The sequence below is a fragment of the Cinclus cinclus genome, chromosome 14 (genome assembly GCF_963662255.1).
Source record: "Cinclus cinclus chromosome 14, bCinCin1.1, whole genome shotgun sequence".
NCBI classification, from domain to species: Eukaryota; Metazoa; Chordata; class Aves; order Passeriformes; family Cinclidae; genus Cinclus; species Cinclus cinclus.
In genome coordinates this window covers 17984085-18009282 of record NC_085059.1, presented here as the reverse complement: position 1 = coordinate 18009282, position 25198 = coordinate 17984085, and the positions used below count along the sequence as shown (strand labels likewise).

Here is a 25198-nt window from a genome sequence, read left to right as displayed (position 1 = left end):
TGAGATCCCGAATTTCTGTTATTTTTGAGTAATTCTCTTATTAGTAAGTGTTATAACTACAACTAGTGGGGTTTTGCATCTAATTCACTTTGCAAATGTCAAAATGGAACATAAATCGCTTTGCAAATTGCCGTATTAGCATTTAAAAAGGCTCTGAAATAGTTTAATTTGTTTAGGGCTGCCTTATCTTAAAAACAGTTTCTTGATGACCCCTCCTTCCCATCTGCCGGTCTTTTGGATGCCCTGGTCCCCAGAGAGGCGCTGGGATTTCCTGCCTCCTTGGGATGGATGTGTGTGACAAGAGGATTTTGGAGTGTGAGATGCAGAGTTCCCAGTGCTGGTGCTTCCCCCTGGGAATTGGCTCCTCCAAGGCAGGCGAGTGATGAGCTAAGCATCGGTCCAGATGGAGAGGGGTCATTTCTCCAGGGATCTGTGGAGCCCCCTGCCACACATTCTGAGCTCTCTCCCCAGCTTTGTTTGCACACCGTGGTCAGGGGCTAACGCAGCGCTCTGGGTTTCTAATCATCATAAATCATGACGGCTGCAATCAGCATCAAATTTAATAAAACACACGGTGTTGAGAAGTGATCAGTCCTGGAGCATGAAATACCATCAGCTCCACTTAAAGCAGGTCAGGTCTGCTGGAAGGCATGAGCAGAGCTGCTCTTTGCTCTCCCTGTAGTAATGCCAGGTGGATTTAAACTCGAGTTTTCCCCATCTCCAGCGCACCTACTCAACTGGAACGTGCACTAAGAGCATCTTGTTTGTCACTGGTTTCTTTGCCAGAGGCAGCATTTGTCTGGCACATTCCCTGTCCCCAGAGGGGAAATTGCTGTGCCAGGGAGGGAGAAGAAAACAAAATGTACAGCAGTAGCTCGCCAAAAAATGTTTCTTTTTATTAAGCTTCATGGATGTTGATAGCCTGAACTGGCAAACACTCAGGCCCCTGTTGAAGCACGTGGAAAGTCGTGTGTTGCAGGGTGCCGATCATGTGCACCAGTTTTCCTGCACATGTCTGAGTTTGCAGGATCTGGCCTGATTGCTGTGATGGTTTGAGCAGGAAAACAAATCAGCACACACTTTCTGAATTCTTGGAAGGTGTTTGTTATTATGGAAAAAGAAAATACTTTATGTAGCACTAAGTGCTGTGGTCTAGATGACACAGTGGTGTTTGGTCAAAGGTTGGACTCAATCTCAATTAGGTTGGAAAACACCTCTGACTCTGTGATATTCTGTATAATGCTGCTGTTCTTGGGGCTGGGAGTTTTCTCCATACAGCGGACTGTGCTTTCCATTAAAGGATGCTTTTTTTTTTTCCCCTGGTCCCTCCTGGCTGTAACATCATAGAGTGACTTTGTCCAAGGACAAAAGATCCCCACGATCCCTGAGAGTGCTGCAGTTTGCTTTCCCTTCAACCTCTTTCTTAATTTTCAAAGGAATTACTCCCCACCCCCACTCCACCCCAAACCAACAACCTGAAGCTAAGTGCTGTTTTAGTAGGACACAAAAAGGAATCTGATGGTAATCAGTCCAAAAATGCTTCAGATCCTGCTTTGGTGGGGGGAGCACGAGGCTGCCATCATCCAGGAGCTGGGGGAAGGGCAGAGCAAAGCTGTGCTCTGTGGATGCTCCTGGTTGCAGCAGTGCTGTCATGGACAGGCTGCGGTACGACCAGAGCACGGCTGCACTGCTGTGTTTGGGTGGCTGCTGGTAGGGACAGGATGGGATAGAAAATGTGAGCGTGCAACTTGTGAAAGCATCTTTATCCAGGGGAATGCCTGTCTCTGGAGCTGGCTGCAGTGAAGGCATGTTTTGTGCTTGGGCAGCCTCCCTGTTCAAATGGCATGTCTTAAAAATGTTGTAGCCCATCGGAGAGCACGAGCCTTTGGTTCATGCATGAGATGGCGCGTGCAGGATTCTGCCTGAAGGAGAGAGCGGGTTCTGAAGGAAATCTGTCAATTTGTTTCGAGTGAGAAGATGTATTTTTCAGCTCCTGAGAGTGCTGTTGAGTTGTTTTTCAAGCTGCACTCCATTCTGCAGGCATTTTATAATTTAAGCAGAGTGAAAGTGTTGGATTGAATCTAAGTAAATAAGTGTTTTCTAAAGTAACTAACTGCTTTGTTTCTACATAGCCAGTCTAGACTTTTGGTTTGATTGGAGCAAGGAATATTTTAGGAATGAATTTTCTGCTGAAATAGCAGTTACAAGTGTAGGAAACCTGTTTCCCATGCATGACTGACTTAGTGATGCAGTGGAGTGGTGATGTGAGCAGAAGGGGGATGTATGCATTTGAAATATCCTCTATAATACCACCAAGCAAGTAACATTATCCTCCACAGAGCTTTCCAACGGCAGCTCAGGGTGAACAACATGTAGCTCTTTTTCTCTTGGATAGGTCTCCTGTGGTATTGCAGGTATCTGTGTCAGAAGACACTGAGGTATGCTACTTGGTTAGTAAAAAAAGTGTCTTAAAGATGTTTTGTTATCCTACCTTGTTGCTGAGCCTATCCAACACAAAAATGAGCGCACTTTAGAAATCTGTCCTTTTCCTCTCTCCTTGAACATGCTTTCTGCAGCTGCAGTGTGTGTTGTTTGATGGCAAATAAAATGTCATGTTGCAGTTAATATACTCGGGGAATGGGAGCTTAGATTGCTGTAGAAACCCGAGGTGAAGTTCCTGACCTGAGTTACCTTTCTCATTTAGTGTTGCCTGCTCCAGCTTTGGTGACACCTTTTCAGGACAGCTGAGGTTTAGATGATTTTCTCTGCATTCCTCCTGGGGAGGTGGGACTCTCACCCATTTCTGCCTACATGCTGGATATTCACTGAATGTTTACATACACCTGCAGCTGTGACTTGACATTATCCTGTTTCTTCTGCTGTAGAGATGACTGAAGAGGAACAATTTGCACTGGCCCTGAAAATGAGTGAGCAAGAGGCTAGACAAGTGAACTGTCAGGAAGAGGAAGAGGAGGAGCTCTTGAGGAAGGCCATTGCTGAGAGCCTTAGTGTAAGTGCACTTCTGTGAAGAGGCTCACTAGGGTTCTTTAGCAGCGTTGCTGTATGTGCTTGTTTTACCATGCTGCACAAAAGGAAGTTTTACTGGGCGGCGTAGATATTCCCAGCACAAACTGGAATGACAGCAGCTGCAGAGGAGTTGCTTTGTACTGTTCCTAGTGAGAGGGACATGAAGTCTAACCCCAGCTGTCCCTATTTTGGGGTGCAGAGTTCTGATTTGGGATAGGGGGATCTGCAGTCCAGGGGATAGCTGCCAGCATGCTGTGAGAGCACTTGATTGTGCTGTGCTGATAGAGACCATGTCTGTAGGAGAGTAAACTTTTTATTTTTCAGAGCTGTCAGCCCTCAGACTCGTTGACTGGAACTCCTCAGCTGTCAGTGGAAGAACTAGATTCACAGGGCCAAAGCCAGCCTGCTGAGAACGAAGGCTCTGAGGTCCTGGGAGGCCTGGCATTCTGCCCTGACACCCCTCCCTCCGATTGCAGCTCCCACTCACAGAGCTCCAGAGCTGATGGGAATGGACAGATGGATGTCGCCCGGAGTCCCTTGGTAGTGTTGAGGAGGTTAAGCCAGAAAATCGTTGAAAACTCACTAGTATCCAGCATAATCGTGTCTCCGGGGAAGGGCCAGCCTGCGACAAGGTCAAGTGAAAAGTCTTCCTCACCAGCAAATAGTGATTTGAGTAACATGTTACCTAGCACTCTCAGAGAGGACTTCATGTCTTTGAGTCCCACCTTTGGCAAGGTGGCTTCAGGAGGCTCCTGGCGACTGACACCTCGTAGACTGTTCAACAGCCCCTCCAGCTCTTCTGAAGCAGCAGGCCATGAACCAAAAGAGCAACTCCTGCCCTGCACTGGTGATTCTGTTGGAGAAGCTGGTGCTGGGAGCTCAGCCGCACTCTGGAAGAGCAGGACCACAGAACAGTGTGGCAGCCCCAGGAGGAGTGGTGGAGGAGCAGGTACCAAACACAGCTCACAGCCTGGGCACACTGCCAAGGTCTGTGTTTCCACAGAGCAAGCAGAGCAGAATGAGGGGTCTGGCAGTACCCCAGATCTTTGCATGCTGACTGCAGTGGAGGAGAAGCATAAACAGGAGGAGGCAAGAGAAACAGTGCACTATTATTGGGGCGTCCCCTTCTGCCCCAAAGGGGTGGACCCCAACCAGTACACCAAAGTCATCTTGTGTCAGCTGGAGGTTTACCAGAAGAGCCTGAAACAGGCTCAGAGGCAGCTATTGCATAAGAAGGAGTTTGGTAACCCAGTTGTGCCCAGTTCTTCCTTGAGCCAAAACGAGCTTGGGAAAGGAGAGGAGATAAGCAGGGAGAATGGGGTTGCTGACGGTACAGAAGATGGAGACACAGAGGGGCAGGAGTCTGAAAACATCGCCTGGCTCCACCCTGCAAAGAGGAAGGAGGCAGAGAGTCTAGGGCACAGCATGGAAGAAGAGAAGAACTCCACTTCTGATGATGAACCAACCACCAGCTACTGCCAGGTAAGAGTTTTGCCACTGAGCAGAGGTTGAGCAGCCATGCCCTTCTGTCCATTTTACGGTTCAGTCCCTTCTGCAAAGCAGGCACTGCTATTTAATGCCCCTGTTAAATTTAGGGATTTCTTCCCCCAGCCTCACAGGTTACTGTGGAAGGGAGAGAAATGTACTGGCTGACACCGAGCTCACACAAGATAGGGGCCATTGAGCAGTCTGGCAGTCATCTTTAGTGCTCCAGAGACCAGCTGATCCTTCTCAGAAGGGTGCAGCCTGGCAGTGTGTCAAGGTAGAGGGCACAGAGGTGATGCTGACCACCACCAGCTCTGGTAAACCAGTTTATAAACCTGTGGCTATGTAGGGAGCTCTGGGTTTCCCTTTGCAGACAGAGATTCGGGCTTGTCCTTACGGCGCAGCCTTTCCTGTTTGCTCCTCCACACTCGTCTGCCTCTATCAATGCTTCACTCTTGGAAGTGCTCTTTTCCCCCGTGGCTGGGAGAGGCTCTGTGTGGTCAGACATCTTCTGCCTGCCCTGGTGATCTGTCACCACGGTGGTGCTCCCTGTCCTTGTCCTGGTGTTGGGCGCCTGCCTTCTCTTGGGTTCGGGTGTGCTAGACACTAGGTGTCAGCCTCTGTCTCTGTCAGGGCTCTCCTGCTGGAGCGGAAGGCAGCTTTCTGTCACTGCTAAGTTTAAACAGATTGCTAGTCAGATGAAGTATTTATTACTGCTGTATTTTAGGTTTGTGTCAGCCTTTTCCAACCCTCATTTTTCATAATGACTTCACTCCCGGATCATTGTATAACTTTATCTTCTCTACGACTGAAGCCTTGGCTCTGTTGTTCCTGTTTTCAAGTGTATTTGATCATTTACCCTGGTGTTAGAAAGATACTTAACTTGTTTTGTGATATTTATATTCTGTCTTGTAATATTGAACACTTAGGAAAAACGTCATGTCTGCATTTTCTGGTTGCAGAAAAAGAGCAGAGCAGCCTGTGCTGAAATGTGACTTTTCATGACAGTGCTTTGGCTTGGGTTTAGCAGATGGAGATTTAAACAAGCCTTAGAGGTGATCTGCAGAGGAAAGGAACCGACTTGTGCCCTTTTTCATTTCCTTAGGATAGATACAAAAGACCTGAGAGGTTCTTAAAGCAAACTGCACTTTTTTTTCCCCTGTAGCTTTTCCTCTGGAAATGAAGGTATCATTATACTGGAAGATTGGGGTGACTGGAGGTCTGTGGATGTGTACTCTAAAGCCCTTGGGAAGCTACAGCAGCTGGGAAGGGCATGAACTTTTAATCAGTACTGAAAATTGTGTGGTATTTTTAAAAATGCTATCTGTTTAATGCTAATATCTAATTAATTCTTGAGGAGAAAGGAGGTTTTAGTGGTGCTGAGTGGTAACTTGTAACCTACTCCTCTTGACCATGGGAGCTGTCTCAGAGCCATAACTGAGAGATGTAGCCTTTCTGGTATTTTTAAGGTGAAAAAATAAGGGAGGAGCAGCAGACTTTACAGTTTCAAACGTAGCCCAAAATTTGCCAGTCTTTTATTTACATGAGAGAAAATAATTTCTAAATGCCTTTTCATCTGCTTTTTCACACCCAGCATGAGAGGTAGCTCCTTTCTCTTGCCTCTCTGTGCAGTCGCACACTGAGGCCAGAGCAGGTGATTTACTTGCAAAATCGATATGTTTGATGTTTGCTTGTGCCTTGTCTCCATTTTTTTCCCTCTACCAAATACAATTCCATTGGCAGTGACAAAGGAGGGGCCCAGAGCTGTCGTGTCTCCACCTTGCTGCATCTCTTGGAGACCCTTTGCTGCCTGTGCTGCCCTGGGGCTCCCCCAGTGCCACCAGGGCTGCTCTGCTGGTGCGACTGGTGGGAGATCTCAGGCTGTGCTGAGTGTAGAAACCATCCTTAAGGACTCAAAACTGCCCTTGAAAAAGGACATGGCCTCATGCCATGTGTGAAATGAAGGTGCAAAGGATGTGCTTGAGGGAGGCTGCCTGTACTCCTGCCCTGAAACCCTCACCTGGAATGGGTACAGACCTTCCACCCTGGCAGCAGTTGACTGCTGCCACTGCCTCCTGCAGCCAGGGGATGTTTGCACAGAGCAAATCCTGGTTGTCGGGAGATCTCACAGCCTGTGAACCTGCACTTACAAACTTCAGTGCTAATAGAATCAATTTCTTCAGAGCCTTTCAGATAAGGTTAGGGGATTCTTGGTCTTTAAAATATTCAGAGGGAAAAGACCCAATTCTGGAGATTTGGAGTCTGGTGACCTGAATTAGTGCCATATTTTATAACAGATGTACAAGGAAAAACAGAAACATGGATGAGTGTTCTTGACCAGGGCAGAGGCATTATTAAGAAATGCACAATTCAGGACAAAGAAAAATAAAAATAAAAGAGGAGGTGTGGTATTTTATGTTAATGATGAGCTAGGCTGCAAAGAAGTAAAGAAAGCATAGATAAAAAAGGATATTTGGGGGTTGGAGTCATGTTAGGGAAGTTTGACAGGAGAGGCCTTTTTTGGATCTTGCTGGGGAAGTATATCCAGGAGTGGAGCAGATTGAAGTTGAAACATTTGCTGGAAATCAAGCTCGTAGCATTTGATAGACTTAAGGAAAGGGGGGGGGGGTAAACTCCTTGGGTTTCTTTGAGACCTAGCATGAGAAATTGTAGGCCTGACCACAAGGACTGCTAATAAACCGTTGTAATTCCACCTGATTAGAGAATGGCAAGTGTAACGTGTACACTGCAGAAGAAGAAAGGGATCTGGGTAATGACTGGCATGTTAGCCTGACCTCAGCAGTGCAGAAGGCTTTTGAACAAATTTTAAAAGAAAGAATAAATGGAGTCGTAGAGCTAAATGAAAAATGGGGTAAAATGCACATGGATTTTCCAGCTGTAGATTGTGCAGGTTAATCTGTTCCCTTCCTTTGATGGGACAGCTGATTTCCTAGGCAAGAAAAATGCAACAGATTTTATCTCTTGGAAATTTCAGAGAAGTGCTTCTCATGGTCAAGCATCAGCTGTACCATCAGTTGATCAGGTCATTCTGGCTCAGGAAAATAAATTTTAAAGTGAAGTAGGTGAGGGCTGCTAGGGTACCTGGGGGAATGCAGGGGACACTAAAATCCTTGGGTTGTTTCAAGCTCAGCATGGGTGGAAGTGGAGAAAAGCTATGGTTGCTGCCTACAAATACATTGAGGTGGATGCTGAGAACAGGCAGAGAGCATGGAAGATGATGGGCAATGTTGGAAGGAGTGGGTGGGTGTGGACTGTCCAGAAACATGTCTAGGCAGCAAGGTAACAAAAAGTACTGCCAGGCTTTATTACAGGGAGTACCTTGCCAAAAGGAAGCATGGAGGGAAAAAGCTGACTGGTTCCAAATGGATACTGACTCATTTTCAGATAAAAATATACAGCAGACTGGGTGCAATGTCATGGGCAGAATCCAGTGACCCAGCAGACCTCAGTCAGCTGTGCACATTGTTTTATATAACACCAGAATTTTTCTTTCCAGCCCTCCCAGGTACTGCCTGCAGAGGATGTGCCTGAAGATGAGGAACCCATGCAAATAGCACAGAGGTGAGTAGGGTGTTCAGAGTGTGGCTCGCAGGTTCTTTCTAGTGATATGGGCTCTTCTACCCTCCCTGGATTATTTTGGGGTGCAGTCCCACCACTGCTTGCTGCAAGGCTTGGTGGGAAGGCATGCTGCAGTCATTGCTGTTAAGTATCCCTGGAAATACATGACTTTGGAGCAACATGGGAGAGGAGGGGCACAGCTGAGGAGAAGGGATCAGTTGCTGTTGTTACTTGATAAGAGATTTTTGTGCAAGGTGCATTCTTGTACAAGTTGAAGGAGTTGCTCCTTGCCCTCTGAAGCTCCTGTGACATGGTGCAGTAAAGCCGTGGGGAGCTGGAGGTGAGTTACAGCGATGCCATCACGTGTCTGTCGGGGAAGGCGCACAGGCAGCACGGGGAAGGGTTTACTGGATTTCTGCGTGTATTTTTATGTTCTTGCCTTACTGCTGAAGAGGAAAGCAGGGAGGAGGAAGCCAGACGGCACTGCCTATCAGCCAAAGATAGAGTGCAGTGCTCCAGAAAAGCCACTTCAGCAGATGACAGGTGTGGGGCAAGTCAACATGATTTTCTTCAGATTTAAGCCTACTCCTCTTTTATTTTTTTTCCCTCTCCTTCCTGTGGGATGCAATTCCACAGCAAAGGCTATGGAGAAGGACAAATGGGAGAGGATTCAGGGAGCAAGTTACAAGAAAGGCCAGATAATGTCATGTTTTTAATTTGCTGGGCTTTATAATTTAAACCTGCTTTGGAACAAAACTGCCAACTTTCCTCCGATCTAACAGCATTTGGCCTGAGCAGTTAATATCAATATGCAGAGTATGAAAATCCCTCTTGCTTGCACCTTTCTAACAAGCTTAAAACCTGCCTTGGGGAGCAGGAGGAACCTGCAGCTGCGGAGGCTGATGAGCCTGTGACAGCTGAGCTCTGAGCTTGCGTAGAAGGCAGTGAGGTGAGCGCTCTGCAGCGTTGGCCTCCCGCCTGCTTAGGGCCTGAGAGCCCAGCATGTGGAGGATATGAAAAGAAAGGGACCTCTTTACTTTGGAATAGCTGGTGGGGTTAGTCTGGAACATTCCCCAAGTTGGCCAGGAGCTCCTGGCTGTGCCTGTTTTGGGGTGGGATGCACCTGGATGCAGTGGCCCCTCCTCAAGCAGCTGGAACATCTGCAGCAAGGAGAGAAATGGCTGCAGTCTTTGCAGTTTTGTGCACATTAAGTGTTGCCATCTGGCTCCTGGTAATTTGCCAGCACAGGCCTCTCTTGGGGATGGCTCAGGCACCCCAACTGGCTGGCCTCAGCAGCACTTAATAGGAAAACACGGCTCTGAGCTGTCTGGAGGGAGTGGAGCAGTCTAGGAAGTGCCAGTCCTGTGAAGAAATTGCTTTGCTTTCTGTGGGCTGCTCTCCCTGCTTGTTCCATGCTTTGTACAGAGCATGGAAGATTGGGGTTTTAATAAATGATTATAGGCTTTGTTACCAGGAGATAGTTGGTGTAGCAAGAAATGTGGTTTGACTTCAAATTGATTAGCCCATTTTATAAATGTCATAGCAAGTTGTTTTGTGTGAGTTCTTTTGAAGAGAGCCCTGATGTTAGACACGGAGTAAAACACGCTCAGCCTGGATTCATAACAAATGCTTTGAGATGCTTTATTTAGAGAGAAAAGCCACTTGTGATTTCCTATCAGAATTTTGTTATTTATCATAAATCAGCAGTGGCTGTTCTCTCTTCTCTAAGGCCTGTGGTTGAGCTTAATAAATCTTGTGTTTGTCAGTGTAGGGATTCATGTTTCTAAAGTGTGTTCTTGCATACTTGATCAAACTAATCAGAGAGCCACGCAAGGCACAGAGTGTGTCAGCATGGGTGCCAGACTTACTCAGCAATGCCTGCCTGTGTCAGAAAGACACTGTGCAGTGAGGTGTGAGGGGGGGAGAAAAGGAGGAATGCAAAGGTCAAAATGAGAGGAGCAGTGCTGGGTGCTGCTCTGAGGAACCACCATGCTAATGCTGTAAGGACTTTGCTGCAGGGAAAATGCCTTGTGTCACATCTGTGCACGGGGATAAGGGAGAAAATGAGCAGTGTGAGCGGGGAGAGGATAATGCAGGATAAAGCAGGTCTGTCTTTCCCCTGTGAGGATTTCCTTCCCCAGACAGAAAGAGTCACAAGGCTGGTACCTGCACAACTCCCACATCTTCTCCCAGAGTCCCACAGTTGTGAGCAGGTGTTCTTACTCCCTTGACAAGAGATAATTACTCCTTCTGCCTTTTCAGAAGAAAAAAGAAGTTCCCTTTGGGACTTTTGCTCAGGAAGCATTTTAGACCCATATTTTGCTCTTATCCTGGTCATTTCTGGCTGTCACATATTGACCACTTGGAAATTATGGCATCGTCTTCTGTTCTGAACTGTGTGAGAAAGGCAGGTGTGGCCCTCTCACACCTACTGGATTGGAGATTCATGTTATATTTATATTTTGAACAGCATCTCCACAATGACCCCACTTGGCAGTAAAAGGAGCCCAGATATTGCCACAGAAAACTCTGCTGAAGAAGAGATCTCTGTTTGCCCAGGTAAGAGGCACTTGAGACTGTTATAAGTTTTGTACCAAAAGTTACTCACTTAGGAAATTCGGAGAAAAAAGAATTTTCAAGTTATTTGAACAAAATGAGATTTCTTTCCCATCTCAATTTTTCAAGGCTAAAATTATTGAGGAAATTTAGCTTGATCCCCTAGTTTTGAACCCATTTCTTCTAAGACAGTTCTGTGACAGGGATTGTGGAGACTTGCTGTAGAGACACCTGGATGTGCACTGGGCATGGAGGGATCACTCAAAACAAGGTGTCGCTGCAATGCAATCAAATTTTCAGTTTTTTCAGTGTCAAGATAATGTACGAAGCATGAGAGCTGAAATAATTTTTGTCTTTCATTAATTAAACATGTTTGGGACGAAGGAGTTTTTCTTCCTTGGTCTCTCCTACCATGTTTGAGATTTTCTGGTCCAGGGTTTTAAGTGAGAAAAATAATGAAGAGGCTGTTCCTGTTCACAAGCAGCCGTAGCAGGATAGGTCATAGTGGTGTTTGGAGGCATATTTTGTTGCTGACGAAGATGTGGAGGTCTAAAGAAGGTGTGACTGAGAGACAGACCATGGAATGGGAGCTCTGCTTGTCTCAATGTGAGAGCAGCTCTATTCTTGCTTTGTCTCCATCCCAGCAAGTGTCCCACGCACTTTCCCTGTGTCTAATCTCACTCCCCATGAAGCTTCAAAGCTGCAGTGCCTTTATCCTCACACTACCATGCTGTGACTTCAACCCCTCATCTGGCTGTGTTGTTGCACTTTGTCTGATAACATTTGTGGCAAGTCTAAAGAATGTTTTGAAACTGTGAAAACTCTTAAAAAGCCTTAAGGACTAAGCTACATCAACAAGTGAGGAGATAGTTCGGGGGGTGCAAACCTGTGCTGACATGGAGGTGTTTTTCTGCAGAGACACAGCCAAGCCCACTGGAAGCTGTTGAGGAGGAGAGAGAAGAGCTCTGTTCACACAGCAGACATGCACCTATGCAGGTAAAAGAGCTTGGAAGTTGAAAGGTCCTGTTTCCAATCCCACCTTTTAGACCTTGGTTCAGTTGAGCTGTGCTGGCATTTCCCTTTGAGTAGCTGGAAGCTTGGACTTGTGCTGTTTGGATCCTGACAAACACTTCCTTTTTGGTTTTCTCTGCTGCTTTGTATCTCCAATCCCTTTTGGCTGGGGACTGCATGCAGCTGCTTCTGAAGCCTTTCAGTCCTATAGCTGGAGAGCTGTTGTCAATTCCAGCCCATTCTTTTATATCCCAGTGCTGCTGAGCTGGAGGATGCCATCAGCGTGGGTGGCAGTGCTGTTGCTTGCCCATGCTCAGGGGTACAAGCTGTGATGCTCAGCAATGCAGAGGGACCCCAGAAGCTCTGAGGAGCGTCAAAATAAACTTCAGTCACTTGTGCTGTCACCTGTTTTTCCCTGTTACAGTGCTCTGAACTCCAGTTTGCTCTCCACAGACCATATCTAAGAGGTTAAGAGAAGGGCTTCACCCAGAGATCACACTGGTATAAAGATGTGCTTGAAATGTTGAGGGCTGGTGGTCGTTTTCAGGCCAAGCAGAGTGTCCTGAGTCTGGGAATCTTGAGATTTGTGCAGTAATAGTTAATAGCAATAGTAAGTCAGCGGCAGGGCTATCCTCTTACCTCTTGCTGCAGATGTGTGCTGTGTGCAGCCCCTTTCCCCATGTTGTCACACCTGCACAGCAATTGCTTTGCAGCTGTCACTGTACCAACATCTGACTTCAGTTCCTGCTTCTGATAAAACTCCCTTTGTCTATTAATTTAGAGAGCGATATCAAAGGGGTTGCCAAGTACTCCTTTGGCACAGGGTACATGAATACAGAATCGTACAGCTCTTGACAGGAGGATTCATTTGTGGAAAGCTCATTCTGGGAGTCTGCAGCTTGTACAGCATGTCTGCAGTTCCAATGTCTCATTCTCACAGGCCTCTTAATAAACCATCTTCTGCTTTTGTGTGCCTTTCATTCTGCAGGTATCTCCAAGCACTGCTCAGTCAATTAGGGACTGCAGCAAGGAGAGGGGTGGTCCTGGGCCGGTCACCAAAGCACATTCATCACCCATTTGGCTGTGGCCTGGACACTGCCCTGTCCCCTTGTGCTTTGCAGAGGGTTGGTTGCCTGTGTCTCACACCTCTGCCTGGGTGGCACAAGGTGGTGGGGAGCGGGTTCCTAGGGATTATTTGACAACATTATGGTTGGCAGCAGGTCCCAGACCAGAGCCTGCAGCCCTCCAGGAAAACAACAGAAACAGCTACCATGGCATCAGTGGTTTGCAGGAGCCAAACAGAGACCACTGGGACTGACTTCTTCCTAGCAGATGCTGAGCCAGGACACAGGAGTCTTGTTGAGCTCAGCCTCTAGCATTGCTTTTGGCTGGCTGTTGGCTGCAAGTACTATGTCTTGTAGGCAATTTCCTCTGCTAAAAAGCTGAGGCAACTGTCTCTGGCTCTGACAGGGGTGATTGGTTCTGCAGTTGAGGTTTTCCAGACTGTTATAGCAAGGTTTTGTACAAGCAATCTTTTGTTACAGAATGTTGCATTTCCATTTAAAATTAGTAATTTACCGCGGAATGTAGGCGGGCAGGGTGTGCAGAATTGGTGATCTCCTAAGATTGCTTTAAAAAAGGCAGCTAGAAGGAGCAGTGCCTGCTGCTTTTCCCATCATATTTTTTATGTGTGTTGTCTGTGTAGTGCAGGTTTGATCTGATCACTCATATTTGACACGTCTTGTTTTTTATGGCTCTTCAGTGTGACGCCCCACAGTGAGGACTTCACAAGATGTATTGACACTGAGATGTGAGAGAGGGTACAAGTGTTAATGCTTAAAAGTGATGTACTTCAGCAGCCTGTGTTTGGCTGGAAGAACTCTTGTGGAAACTCCTCTGCAGAAATTCAGGGCAGAGAGCCTCCCTGGGAATGAGGGATGTTCCTGGGGCTCATTGTTGTAGCCTTTCAGCTGGTGTCAGGGAGAAATGCATTTTGAGAGTCAGAATCTCAGTCTGAGGCCCAGTTCTGCAATTTTTGTCATAGCTCTTCTGAGTCAAGAAAGCACCCTCCTTCCCTTTAGGACATAAAAATCATGATCAGATCCTCATTTGGGAAAGGAAGTAATAAACCAAGTAACACAGCAAAGCACTCCAGTGGCACGGAGCATCTTGGCTGACCCCAATTACTGCTTCCCTGAAATGATACCGTTGGAGGGAAGCAGACAGCAGTTTTGCTGCACACTGTCTACATGTCACTGCTTAGTTCTAAGAACAGAATCTTCTCCCATATTATTTTTCTATAGGTTTCTCTACATGGTTAATATTTAAATAGCTTTCCTTAATTATCGTGGGGAGGGGAAGCTTTTTTCTTAAATGTGGAAAAATCTTACAGCAAGCCTGACTAGGCAGAGATGCAGTTATGAGTGAGATGGCTGCAGTCTGCTGCATTTGGGAATGTCAGTGGCATAGGGAGCAGGTGGGATCTCTGTGGGTTGGTAGTGGAGCACCTCTGCAGCTGTGTGAAAAATGCAAAAAGAGAGTGTCTGTAAGTGGTAATGGCACCCTGAGAACGTACACAAGCTGTGACATTCTGCCCTGGCGAAAAGCCTCTGCTAGTAATTTTGTGTGACACAGATTTTTAATGGTATTGCTTCTCTCCTTGATCAGTGTCCCCTCTCATGACTGCTCCAGCCACCTCCCCTATAAAGGAGGAGCTTCCAGTGATCTCTCCAGGCTTCCTAACACCACAGCAGCCTCCTTTCATCCTGGGGGAAGCTGTGTTTCCAGACAATGCTGCCTGTGTGGCATGGAACATGTCCAGAAACTGATGAGCACAAGTCAGGTGTTGAACTCCTGCTTTGCCCCATGAATTTTCCATCAGTTTCACTTCTGAGATTTCCTGATTAATGGAAGCTTTGCTGCTTTTCCACTATAGTGCAGGTGATGTTTGCCTTAAACAGAGTGCATGGCTGTGCAGGGAGTTTCACCATGATTCAGAAGGACATGTTGCCTTTGCAAGAAGAATTAGTTATTAGTGCAGCACATTTTATTCAACCAGTGCTGTTATTTCTGAGCACTATGTGATGAAGGAAAAGTAAAACTTTCCAAGAAAATCTGACTCTCTGTGAGAGCAAGTAACTACCGGACAGCATGGAGCTCTGCACTTAAGCAAGGAAAGAGAAACAGCTCTGTCTGGCTAATTTTTCTTCTTCTTCCTTAGGTTGGTGGGGATGAAGATGCTGGCAGGACTGTGTCTGAGTGCAGTCCTACAGCTGCTGGCCATGTGTCATGCCCACTGTGCGACCACGGCTTCCCAGCTGACGAGATCGAGGTGCACGCCATGTACTGCAACGGCACCACGGGACCTGAGCCTGGCGAGGACGCTCCAGGTCTGCCAAGTGCTGCTTCCACGTGTTTGTTCCTCATGCTCACCCCCCCTTCCCTGTTGTTACTTGGCAGGCAGGTGCTGCAGTCTTGTCTCTCTCAAGGTATTTGGCTTATGGGGAGGTTTGTTCACTCTGCCTTATTCCATCTCCACGCTGCCCAGGAGGGTGTTATTGGAGGCTTTGGTATTTGGTACCTCCTGCACAGAGACATCATTTCTGATTGACTTCACACAATAATTCACCACATTATCAGCTCCTGAATATTACCCCAGGATCTAGTTCTGGATGCTTCAAGCAGTACTTATAAGATATGTCTATTGTGTGCTTTGTTGAGGACCTGCACAGAATGTGGCACTGGTAGAAAATTGAAAGTTTGAGCCATGTGGGCAGTTGTCCTTCGGGGCTCTTGAGAAGGGAGAATGTTCTGTACTACTCTGAGAATGGCCTGTGCTCTGCATGAAGTCTGACATTGGTGTGTGCAAAAATGTCTTGTTCAGGTGGCAGAACCTGCAGAAAACTTTCCTTCTTGTTTTAGTAAAATTCCAAAATAATAACTATCAGTCTGGGAGTATGGATTTTTCTCCTTCTTGTGAAGAGTGAGGCATAGAAGCACAGTCAGAATGCCCATATTAATCCTCTTTGTATTCTTTTTCATATCAGTTTTCCATAGCCAACCTTTGTAGAGCTTAAGTGAACAAATACACTGGTTGGTTATCATCACATTCAGTAAGTTACGTTTTAGCTGCTGCCTGAAATATAAAATCTGTGTTAGCATAATGTCAGGTAATATCAAAGTAGTAGCTTGTAATAAGATTAACTTTTCAGGCTGTGAATATATAATTTTCAGTTACATACTGGGTTGTTAAATGCAACCTAAATCTATGATGTTTAAACAATTTGAGCAAATCAGAGCTAGTACAAGAACTGTAACTTCTGCATTACTCTAGCAGGAGGAAGTTTCACCATGTAATCTTAAAGCAGAGTTGATGTAGTTTTAAAGTAAAGAGTTCCTGCTATACTAAATCTTTGGGGATGTGACATGGGTCCTGTCAAGATAACAGGAGCCAGAGCGGAGGCTGATACTGGCTGGAGTTTAATTTTGGTGGAAGGTTCTCTCTGCAGGCACAGCCCAGCTACTGATGCAAAGCATTTGGCTCAGGCAAATCACAAATTATCATAGTTCCTCTCCTGTCCTCAAGACTGATAAAGGTCTTATTTGTGTTACAAAATGGAGCAGAATTTTTAGTGTGCCTTTTAGCAGGAATGTCTTTGGCATTGTGGTATTCCAGTCCCTGGTGTGGCTGGACTGTGAGTGTGTCCATTGATCCTGGGGAATCCCGACTGTGATCAGGAAAAGGCTTTGAATTTTTTGGCAGTGCAAGGGAATTTGTTCTTTTCTTTGGTGTTGGCTTTCAGCAGGACAGAGTTGAAGGCTGGCCTCTTCATTCTGCTTCCAGGCTGGTCTCCTTGGGGATGTTTGTAAGGGTAGTTATTTTGGAATTGCTACTCTGCTGTTCTGGCTTGTTCAGAACAATCCCCCTGTAAGAAAACCAGCCTGGAATAAAAGGGATTTTGCTCTGCAGTAATGGCTGTAAGCAGAGCAATGGGTCTGGGACAAAATCACAGTAATTTGAGTTTTCTATTGCCAGTTATTCTAGTATTGTCCCTGTAGAGACCAGGCTCTATTAGCCATAACAGTCTAAGGCACCTGTATTGTTTGCACCCAGACTCTTTGCAGTACCATGGGCTTCCTGGGCTTGGGCAGAATCCTTCCTGCCTGCCTGTGGGGTTCTGGCTTATGGGGCACCTCGGGCCAGTTTCCAGCAGCTGTTGGAAGGCAGCTATCACCCAGAGGGCTCTCAGCTGCTGGGCTGGTCTGTGGGATTTGGGTTGGTAGACAGAGATGATGTTCAGCTCTGAGCAGAGGCCAGACAGTAGCCTGGCACAGCTGTGCAGGTACAAAAGGACTCTGTTTCCAGGGCTGTTAGCTTGGCATCCACCACTAGCACAACATCCACAGGTAAAGCCAATGCATGGGGAGAAAAAAGATGTGAGAAAACTGTCTTCTGAAGCAAATGCCAGCTCCTGTGTGGATCCAGAAGCTGTTCTCTACTGCTGCAGCACTGTGTGCTCTTGGCTGGCTGCTGGCTTCCTTGAGAGCACAGTAACAGCCCTGTGTGAGAGTCATGCCCTCTAAGCCATGCCCTGATCTGTTAAGAAAAGATGGCTTCAGTTTTCCTTTGGTGCACTGGGTCAGGGGTTCCTCATCTGTCTTCAGGTTTATTAATTGATGTCTCTAGAACTGCAGTCCTGCAAACTATAGCTGTCAGTGATTTTCATTTTAATGCTACAAAAAGATGGGTTCTTGCTGGTTTTACTTCTCTTATTCCTTCTTCTAATCATGCACCAAAGTCTCTGTCTTGGGTCTCAGGAGGCCAGCTCAGTCTGGCTGATATCTAAGGGCAAGTTTTCAAATGAGCAGCTGGGCAAGATGAGCTACAGTCACTTCCCCTACGTACACGGTCACCCTGGCTGGATGCCCAGACCACCACATACCTGGGCAGCATGAAAATCTTATAATGAATTTCCACTTTCCTGTGATCTGAGTAAATAAAAAAGAAGAGCCTGATGTTGTGTTAGCTGTACCAGTCTGGGGAGGGCTGAGGTCCTGGGTTTCCAGCTCAGCAGCTGGTATTAGTTCCAAGTGAATGAGTGGAGCTGTGGAATTTCTGTGCCAGCTCCCTCTTTCTTCATGCACTCAACTGAAGGGGCTCACTTGTGTGAGAGGACTCTGCAGGAGTCACCACATTCATCACCCGCTGCTGCTGCCAACGCAGGGATCCGCTGGTCTCAGTCTGCAAGCGAGTCTTGGCTGCAACTGAGTACAGCAAATACTCTGGAGCTTTGTGACTTACTCAATGCCTCTCACTCTCCGTCTACATGCATCCGACATTCTCAGTTCCCAAGTCATATCCCTTCCTCCCAAAGGCTCAAATGCAGTCTTGATGCAGCTGTCAGTCTTCAGCAGCGACACTGGTGCTGTTAAAAAGCTCTTGACATCAGTAGAAGTGGCACTGATATGGCAGAGAGCGTAATTAAATGGGTGCAGAGGAAAACTTCATGGCTTCTGAGAAGGGACCATGAGCCAGGCACTAATAAATCCTGCAGGGAAGCGGCACAGCTGGTAATGAGCACAGGGAGCCAGTGGATCAGACCACAGGTGAGCTGAGCAGGAAGGTGAGGAGCTCAGTGGCTCTGACCTCACAGCTCCACATGCCAGCTAGACCTGGCAGCCCCAGGAGGTGCCCGGGCTGAGTGTGCTTGATAGCAAGGCCATACTGGGCAAGGTTTGCTGCTCTTCCCCAGGGTGAACGGTGGAGCCAAACAGGCCAAGAATGACTTGTCATCCAGAAAAAATGCCAAGCGAGGGAAAAGGTTGTTCTCAGGCCACGGAGTATGCCTGACCCAGCAAAGAGCATTGCATCTGGGAGAATTACAAGGCTCCTGTCACACAAGCAGGTCAGCACTGCTCTGTGGTGGGAGTTTTGTCTGTGGCAAGTATTTTCCTGTGTCCTGAATCCCCTTCTTAGGGGCAACCAGCTTATTTTGGCAGGGGCTGTGCCTCACCAGCTGGCTCAGTTCTCTCTGCTGCTTCTTCTAGCAACACAGCTGAGGGTCTCCTCCTGGGCAGCTGCAGAGCTAGTCCCAGACATCTCTAATGGGCCCATTATGCCAGATGTGTTCACTTCTTTTGGAAGAAAATAGAACTGATTAACACCTGAGCTAGTGCACAAGGCTCGTTAAAGAATATTAAGGAGCGCACACTGATTTGGAGAGCAGTTCTCACCACGTTGTCAAACACACATGTTGATTGGGTTCTTTGGAGGCTGGATGACCTGGGGGGGGTGGCCACTGTTACCAGTCTTCCTAGTAAGGCTGCCACTTCATATCTGGGCCAGGCTACATTAAAGAGAGACATTTTCTTCAGTTCCTGTGAGCAATGAGCTATTGGTAAGTATCAGTCATCCCCTACGAGACAATACCCACATCCTAGGAAACGCTTGAGCTTGTTTCTTCAGCATGGTTGTCTCCCCTCAGCTCCAACAGCTCCTGAGCACTTCACAGTACATTGCTGGTTGTAGCTGCAGATCAGTGATTGCTGCTAAAGGAAAGGCTGTGTTGCATTGTGGATAGATACTGAGGTTGTGCAACACTCTGGAAATGGAGTTTTGCTAAAACTTGGAAGAATTCCCTTTGTTTTGCACAAAACCTCGTGCTTCACTTTCTTTATCACAGATGATGTGCTAACAATAACGGGTTTGTTGTGCCTATACCTTGGAGTCAGACTTTTATTCTCATGAGTATGGGAAGCAGCATCGCCAAGCCATAAAACAGCTCCCTGCATTGTCCCCTTAGCCAGCATGCCTGAGAATGCTTACTGTGACATCTGTTTTGGAGCTGGAGTCTTGAAAGTCCCTGGTGAAGCAAGCTAAGCTATCTGAAATGTTCCCTGAGGATCTTTGCTGGTGGTATGTCAACAAGAATACATGAGAGGAATTCAACTGAAAGGGACAACACTCCAATGTGTTCCCTGCAGATGCCTGCAGAGCCAGTTGGGAAAGGCTGCTGGGGGATTAGAAATGGTTGGACCCGTCATCAGCTGCTCTGCTGGGATCTCACTGGCTACCCACGTGTTGGAGCTTCTGGAGAGCAGCACTGCTCCTGCTAGAGATCTTCATCCAGGAGACTCCTAGGGCTGTCTGTGGACGATAGCACAGATCACCACAGTTCACATGGGCAGTGGGAAAGCGATGAATGTGGAGTAATTGTTACAACCTTCCCTTTCTGGTGTGAGCTGTGCTCCTTCCCAGCCAAGTTCTCTGTCAAAGGTCTGGTGCCTCTGCACAGCCCTTGCCTCAGCTCTGCATTCCCCTGAGCCCACAGCTGGCACTGTCTCTCCCTGCAGCAGGCACAGGAGCCTGGTTTGGCAGGGAGCGATGCTGTGCTGCCAGAGCAGCTGGATAACGCTGCTCTCAGGCTATCACACTGCTGTGCATCAGCTCTGAAATTCCTGTAAACTACACACTGTCAATCCAGCTGTTTTCTGGCAAGTTAGGTGTGAAATGGTCAGCTGCCTGCCAGTCTGGGAAAGGTAAATTTTTCAGTAACTCCCCAGAAAAAAAGGACACTTGTCCAGCAACCTCTTCTGCAGGAAAGAAGACCATGTTTGTCCCAGTCCACTGTTTCTTCACCTCTACCATCACTTCTGCTACAGCTTTGAGTGGAAGTGATGGAAGCTTGGTTCATTTGAGCATGATGTAGGGGTGGTTTGGGGTGGATGGTAGTAACTCTTTTTGTTAACCCTTTCTGTTCTTCCTCCAGTGCTCACCCGGCGTCAGAGAGAGGCAAGAAATAAAGCTGCCGGTGATGGAAGCAGCCCACCATCCTTAGACATTGACAAGTAAGTAGGTATGCCTACTCCTCCAAGATTGTTTCTGTGCTTCTGTTCTGGCTTGACTATGGATGTCTTTATTACTGTACAAATGCTGGCCATTGACTTTATAACAGCATTTCCCTAAGAAATTGCTTTTCCTCAGTACCTCTTGTTGCAGTGCTGGCTATATTTAAACCGAAGCAAGAGGAATTTGCTGTTCTCAGATTGTTTATTTTTGCACTGATTTCCTTTCAGCCCAATCCATGACGGGTCAGGGGCGCATGGCTGCTGGTGGGGAGCTGTAACTAAAATGGTGCTAACTCAGCCAGTTTCTGATGGGAGGTTTGAGCTTGGTAACCCTGGGAAAAGAAGAGGCCAGGACATGGAGGCTGTCAACATGGCACCTGTAGTGATATTCTTAATTAAATTAGACTTTCAGAATAGCAGTGGCTTTGTTTAATCTCTCTCCATGCAGCCCCTCCTCCTGCCACCCACACAAAGCATCATAAGAGAGGATCTGACAGTAAAATCCGTGCTATGGAAGCAATTTTGCTGTTACAAACAGTGGATGGCAACATCACTAATGGAATTAGGCTAATTATAGAGAGGACAGCTTCTGTTTAGACACATTATCTGGGTAATCAGCACTGACTGGAAAGAAAATACGGGAAAAAGTGCTGCAGAGTTTTGCTCGATGGGGGCTCTCCATATGCATTTTAGAGCCTGGGGTGTTTCACTCAGAGAGTACCACTATCAAACTGAACGCAATGTTGCTGGGGCTGGTCCCTGGGGGCTTTGTCTCTTCTTGGAGATAGTTCATTCCTGAATGTAGCTTCCCTCCTGAAGAGCCAGTGTCCTCTTCTGCAGGGTTCAGTCCCTGCTGAGAGATGGTGTGGAAGTGAACGTAGCTATGTAGATCTATGCTTGACCTTCATCTCCTTTCACCCAGAATAATCTACTTCCCAAGAGGACTCAGTTGTCCTGTGTGAGCTGAGCATCTTCCACCCAAACGAGGGGGTTTGAGAAACAGGCTGAGCCAGCCCCCCAGCAGGAGCATGTGCTCTGCAATTCCTCTCCCTGCATGGCATGATGTAAAATGGAGACAGTGCAGAGAAAGGCTTGATTTACTAGTCAGACAAGTTCATCCAGCCCTGGTAAAATGTCTCTCTGATTTAACACACTTGGTTTGCTTTTCAGGCAGAATTTAACTCCCCTTTGCAAAGCCCTTGCACTTCATTTCTGTAGATTTTGACAGGGTGCTTTATGTCTGGGGAGAAATCAGTGGTGTTTGAGATAGTTAGATGAGCAGATTTGATTACTGTCCCGCTGCTGCAGCAGCAGGATACAGAGGAACAGGCAGGGAAAACTGATAATCACTCAGTCTTTGCGATTGGTTCCGGCCTGACCCCACTGAGCGAGACTGGATTTGGTGACACGTCTTCTCCATGGCATGGCCTGGAGGGGGAGAGTCACTGCTGGTGTCTGGGAACCCGGTGCAGGGTGAATCCTAATGCAGCGCTCTGTCCTTTGCTGCCTGGCAGGTGTGAGAAGTGCTACCTCTGTAAGGCACTGGTGCCACTGCTGCAGTATCAGAGGCACGTGGACAGCTGCCTTCAGGCTGCTAGGCAAGCTCAGGGAACCAGGAGGCTGCGAAGAGCCAAGGTGAGGGGCGACCCTGCACACCATCCCCTTTGCTTTGCGCTGGGTGTGGGACTGGGTTGGCAGCAGCAACTGTTTCCCTGGTTGGCAGGGATGAGCTGACCTGATGTAGGATTGCCTGTCCCTGTGGTCTGCTGTGGACAGAGAACTCATTGCCCTCCTTCCCACGACGCTCTGCAAGAGCACGGACCGGTCCCAGGGGTGAGCTAATCCAGCAGAGCTGCCAGCAACCTCTCCAGTGGGCAGGCAGCCAGGGCTGTCCTGCTGCCAGCCAGCACGCCTCAGTCCTGCAGCCTTCCTCGGCTGAATGTCGATGGAGTGGAGGCCAGCATCAGGATGACAAACCTATCTGGATATCCACAAGCTCATTCCCATGGGGAAGGCTTCCGAGCCAGAGCAGGGGAGATTGCTCAGTTCTGGGAGTGAACAGCAGAGTCCCAGGAGAATTGTGGGGGAGTGAGTGTGGTGGAGGTGTGCTGGGTGTGGGGAACGTGCCTTGCTAGAGGAGGTGGGAGGCAGGAGCGTGGGTGGCAGCAGGCTCACAGTCACTCTCCAGGTGTTGGCCCCCACCGTGCTTTTTCCTGCTTGTGGCTGTCCCAGGGGAGCACAGAGAGGGTCCTTCCAGGCCTTCCTGCTGGCTCCTGCAGGCAAAACCCTAGTGCTGCAGTTTTGCCTGCGCTCAGAAATGTGATTCACGGCATGAAGATGCAACATGATGTCTTAGTTTTGTATAATCCCTTAAATCCATCACAGACCTCAGCCCTTTGGGGATTCAGATGCAAATTATGAGATTTCTGGTTGATGATTTTGGCTGGGATACAGCCAAGCGCTCTGTGGTTCAGAATACTGCAGGGCATGGCTGCTCCTGCATGTGACCAGCTCTGTGGGGGCTGTTTGACTCTGTCCCTATGCCCCACAGCTGGCTGGTGTGTGGGTCCTGCAGGGGGAAAGATGTTGAAGTTGAGGGCTCTTTGTGAAGGTTCAGCAAGGCTCTGTTACCTCTGGCCCTGCCTTTTGATGGGGTGGCAGCTCAGTGGGGAAGCCTGGGCATGGGCCGGGCCATTGCAAAGCCTCCTAGTGGCACAGTTGGGCTTGCAGTTTCCTGCAAGAGCCCATTTTGGGGTGATTTGCAGCTCCAACACCACAGCCAGGATGCCAGTGCATCCCAGCGCAGTTCTGGGTGCAGGGAACAGCCAGGAGAGGGAACTTTGCTGGTCCAGGAAGGCTCAAAGTAGCCAGGCCAAGTGGTCTTCCCCTAGCATGTGTGACCAGCATGGCTGCATCTTCTGAGGGGCAGAGACAAGGCACAAGGTGTGTTCCTAGTCTGGTTGTGCCCTGAAGGAAGGACCTTCCCTCCAGCACCAATACCCTTGGAGAAAGTGAGACGAGTCTGCCTTTGGACATGCAGTGCTTGGGGATGTGTTCCAGCTGTGTCAGAGCCCCTGATGCCCCCATTTATCACAGCCCTGTGCTTGCTGGCTGGGCTTGGGGGTGGCATCCTGTACCCTGGCCTCCCTCTTTACCAGGTTCTGCTTGATTAGCTGCTCTCTGCTGCCTCTGCTTGAGCGCTAGTTGAGCTGGGCACAGAGCAGTGCCTTTCCCATGGCTGGCTGGAAGCCCTGGATTAGCAGCAGTCTCTATTATGTCCAGCCTGACCCTGAGGGCTGGGGCAACAAGTGCCCACAAGCCCATCCTGGCTAAGGGGTTCCCTCGTGGCAGTGCTGTGATGGTGGTTCTCCTCTCCTTGCAGATCACTGGAAGGCAGGAGAGAGGACTCCTCAGGATGCTGGAGCTCTCGGAGAGCAAGTCTGAAGGTGGAAAACTTTCTATGCCAGTCTAGCTGGGTCAGGGCTGCTCTTTCCCAGCTCACCCCTTTTCATCCTGGCTTGGCCTGGATTGTTCTGGGGGAGCAAATTCCCTTTGGAAGGGTCTGTTCTTTCTGACCAGGAGGCTGTCAACATTCCCCAGCTGGCTGCACACATTCCTGCCAGTACCCACTGGATGCTTGCCCACTGGACCCACACCAGAGCCCTTGCAGGAACAGGGGTGTACTCTGAACCATTGCACCAAAACATGTTCAGCTTCCTGGGGGATGTGGGAGGCTTCTGCTGTCCCTGTCTGCTTCCCTCCATGGATTCAAGGACAGGAGGAGAAGAGGGAGGAGAGGTGCTCTTGGCAGCACCCATGGCTCACACAGGAGGGTTGATGTGTGCTCTTGTTGCAGGTGCTGATGCGGGGACTCCCCTCACTGGATTAGGAGACCAACAGTCCTCTCCCACACTCTCAGCTGCTGATGAAGAGCCGTCAGCCGACAGCCCCATCTCCCTTCAGCACCTTCCTTTCCATATCTCCCTTGCGAAACCCAGCATCTCCTTGGAAGCCGTGGATGATGTGGTGGACTCGGAGCCACATATGGCTCTCCATGCGGGCAGCCAGCAACAGCCCAAAGGCTGCCGCCGGAGAAGGCACAAGTTCTGAGGCTGGCAATGCTGCAGGGACCCCCAGCAGCTCCCTGTGCCCCAGCGAGGGTCTTCTTGGCACTGTATCCCTGCTTCACCTGCAGCCTTTGTCTCCTGCGCCCCTTTTATATGTTTTATATGACCTGCGCGGGGAGTGCTGGGTGGAGAAGCGGCTGTGTGTTTTATAGGTGCCTGTGCAGCTTTGCTCTCTGTTACAGAAATGGAAATATATTTATGTATGTTTTTATGAAACTGCAGCACCACGGCAGAGCTCTACTGGCTTTCTCTGGGGAATGGGAGGGCGCTGGAGGGAGGAGAGGAGGAGCAGCAGACGGTGGGTCCCAAATCCCGCTTCCCCCGGCCTCTCCTGGAGCTGAGGTTGGTGGGGGGGGTTAGCCAGGGGGCTGCAGTGCCCTGTGCTCTATGCAGCAGCACAGCACTAACATTGACAACCAGCGAGTGGCAGAGGGCACCTTGGTGCCAGCTGACAGCCGCAGTCAGCGGATGCAAGGACCGGAGGAGCCGCGGCCGCGGTGTCCCCGTGTCCTTGGTGCTTTCCCGGTCCCCTGGTGGCTCGGCCGTACGCCCGCACCCCGGAGCAG

The 25198-nt window shown here is 48.5% G+C and overlaps 1 protein-coding gene across 8 annotated transcripts in view; it reads left to right on the top strand.

Annotated features, from left to right (window-relative positions):
- UIMC1 (ubiquitin interaction motif containing 1) overlaps positions 1 to 24853 on the top strand; it is a 39544-nt gene extending 14691 nt beyond the window's left edge. For 3 of the 8 annotated variants that reach the window (XM_062502197.1, XM_062502198.1, XM_062502195.1), the window contains 10 exons: positions 2886 to 3010; positions 3352 to 4509; positions 8030 to 8094; positions 10562 to 10650; positions 11564 to 11643; positions 14879 to 15047; positions 20427 to 20505; positions 22020 to 22140; positions 23888 to 23951; positions 24362 to 24853. In XM_062502197.1, the coding sequence (XP_062358181.1) occupies positions 2886 to 3010; positions 3352 to 4509; positions 8030 to 8094; positions 10562 to 10650; positions 11564 to 11643; positions 14879 to 15047; positions 20427 to 20505; positions 22020 to 22140; positions 23888 to 23951; positions 24362 to 24615 (2204 nt within the window). In that variant the 3' untranslated portion in view covers positions 24616 to 24853. Of the gene's footprint in view, positions 1 to 2885; positions 3011 to 3351; positions 4510 to 8029; positions 8095 to 10561; positions 10651 to 11563; positions 11644 to 14878; positions 15048 to 20426; positions 20514 to 22019; positions 22141 to 22228; positions 22339 to 23887; positions 23952 to 24361 lie in introns of those variants that run through there. The other 5 variants (XR_009933625.1, XM_062502199.1, XM_062502200.1 and 2 more) reach the window with 5 other exon arrangements.
- The last annotated feature ends 345 nt before the right edge of the window (positions 24854 to 25198 follow it).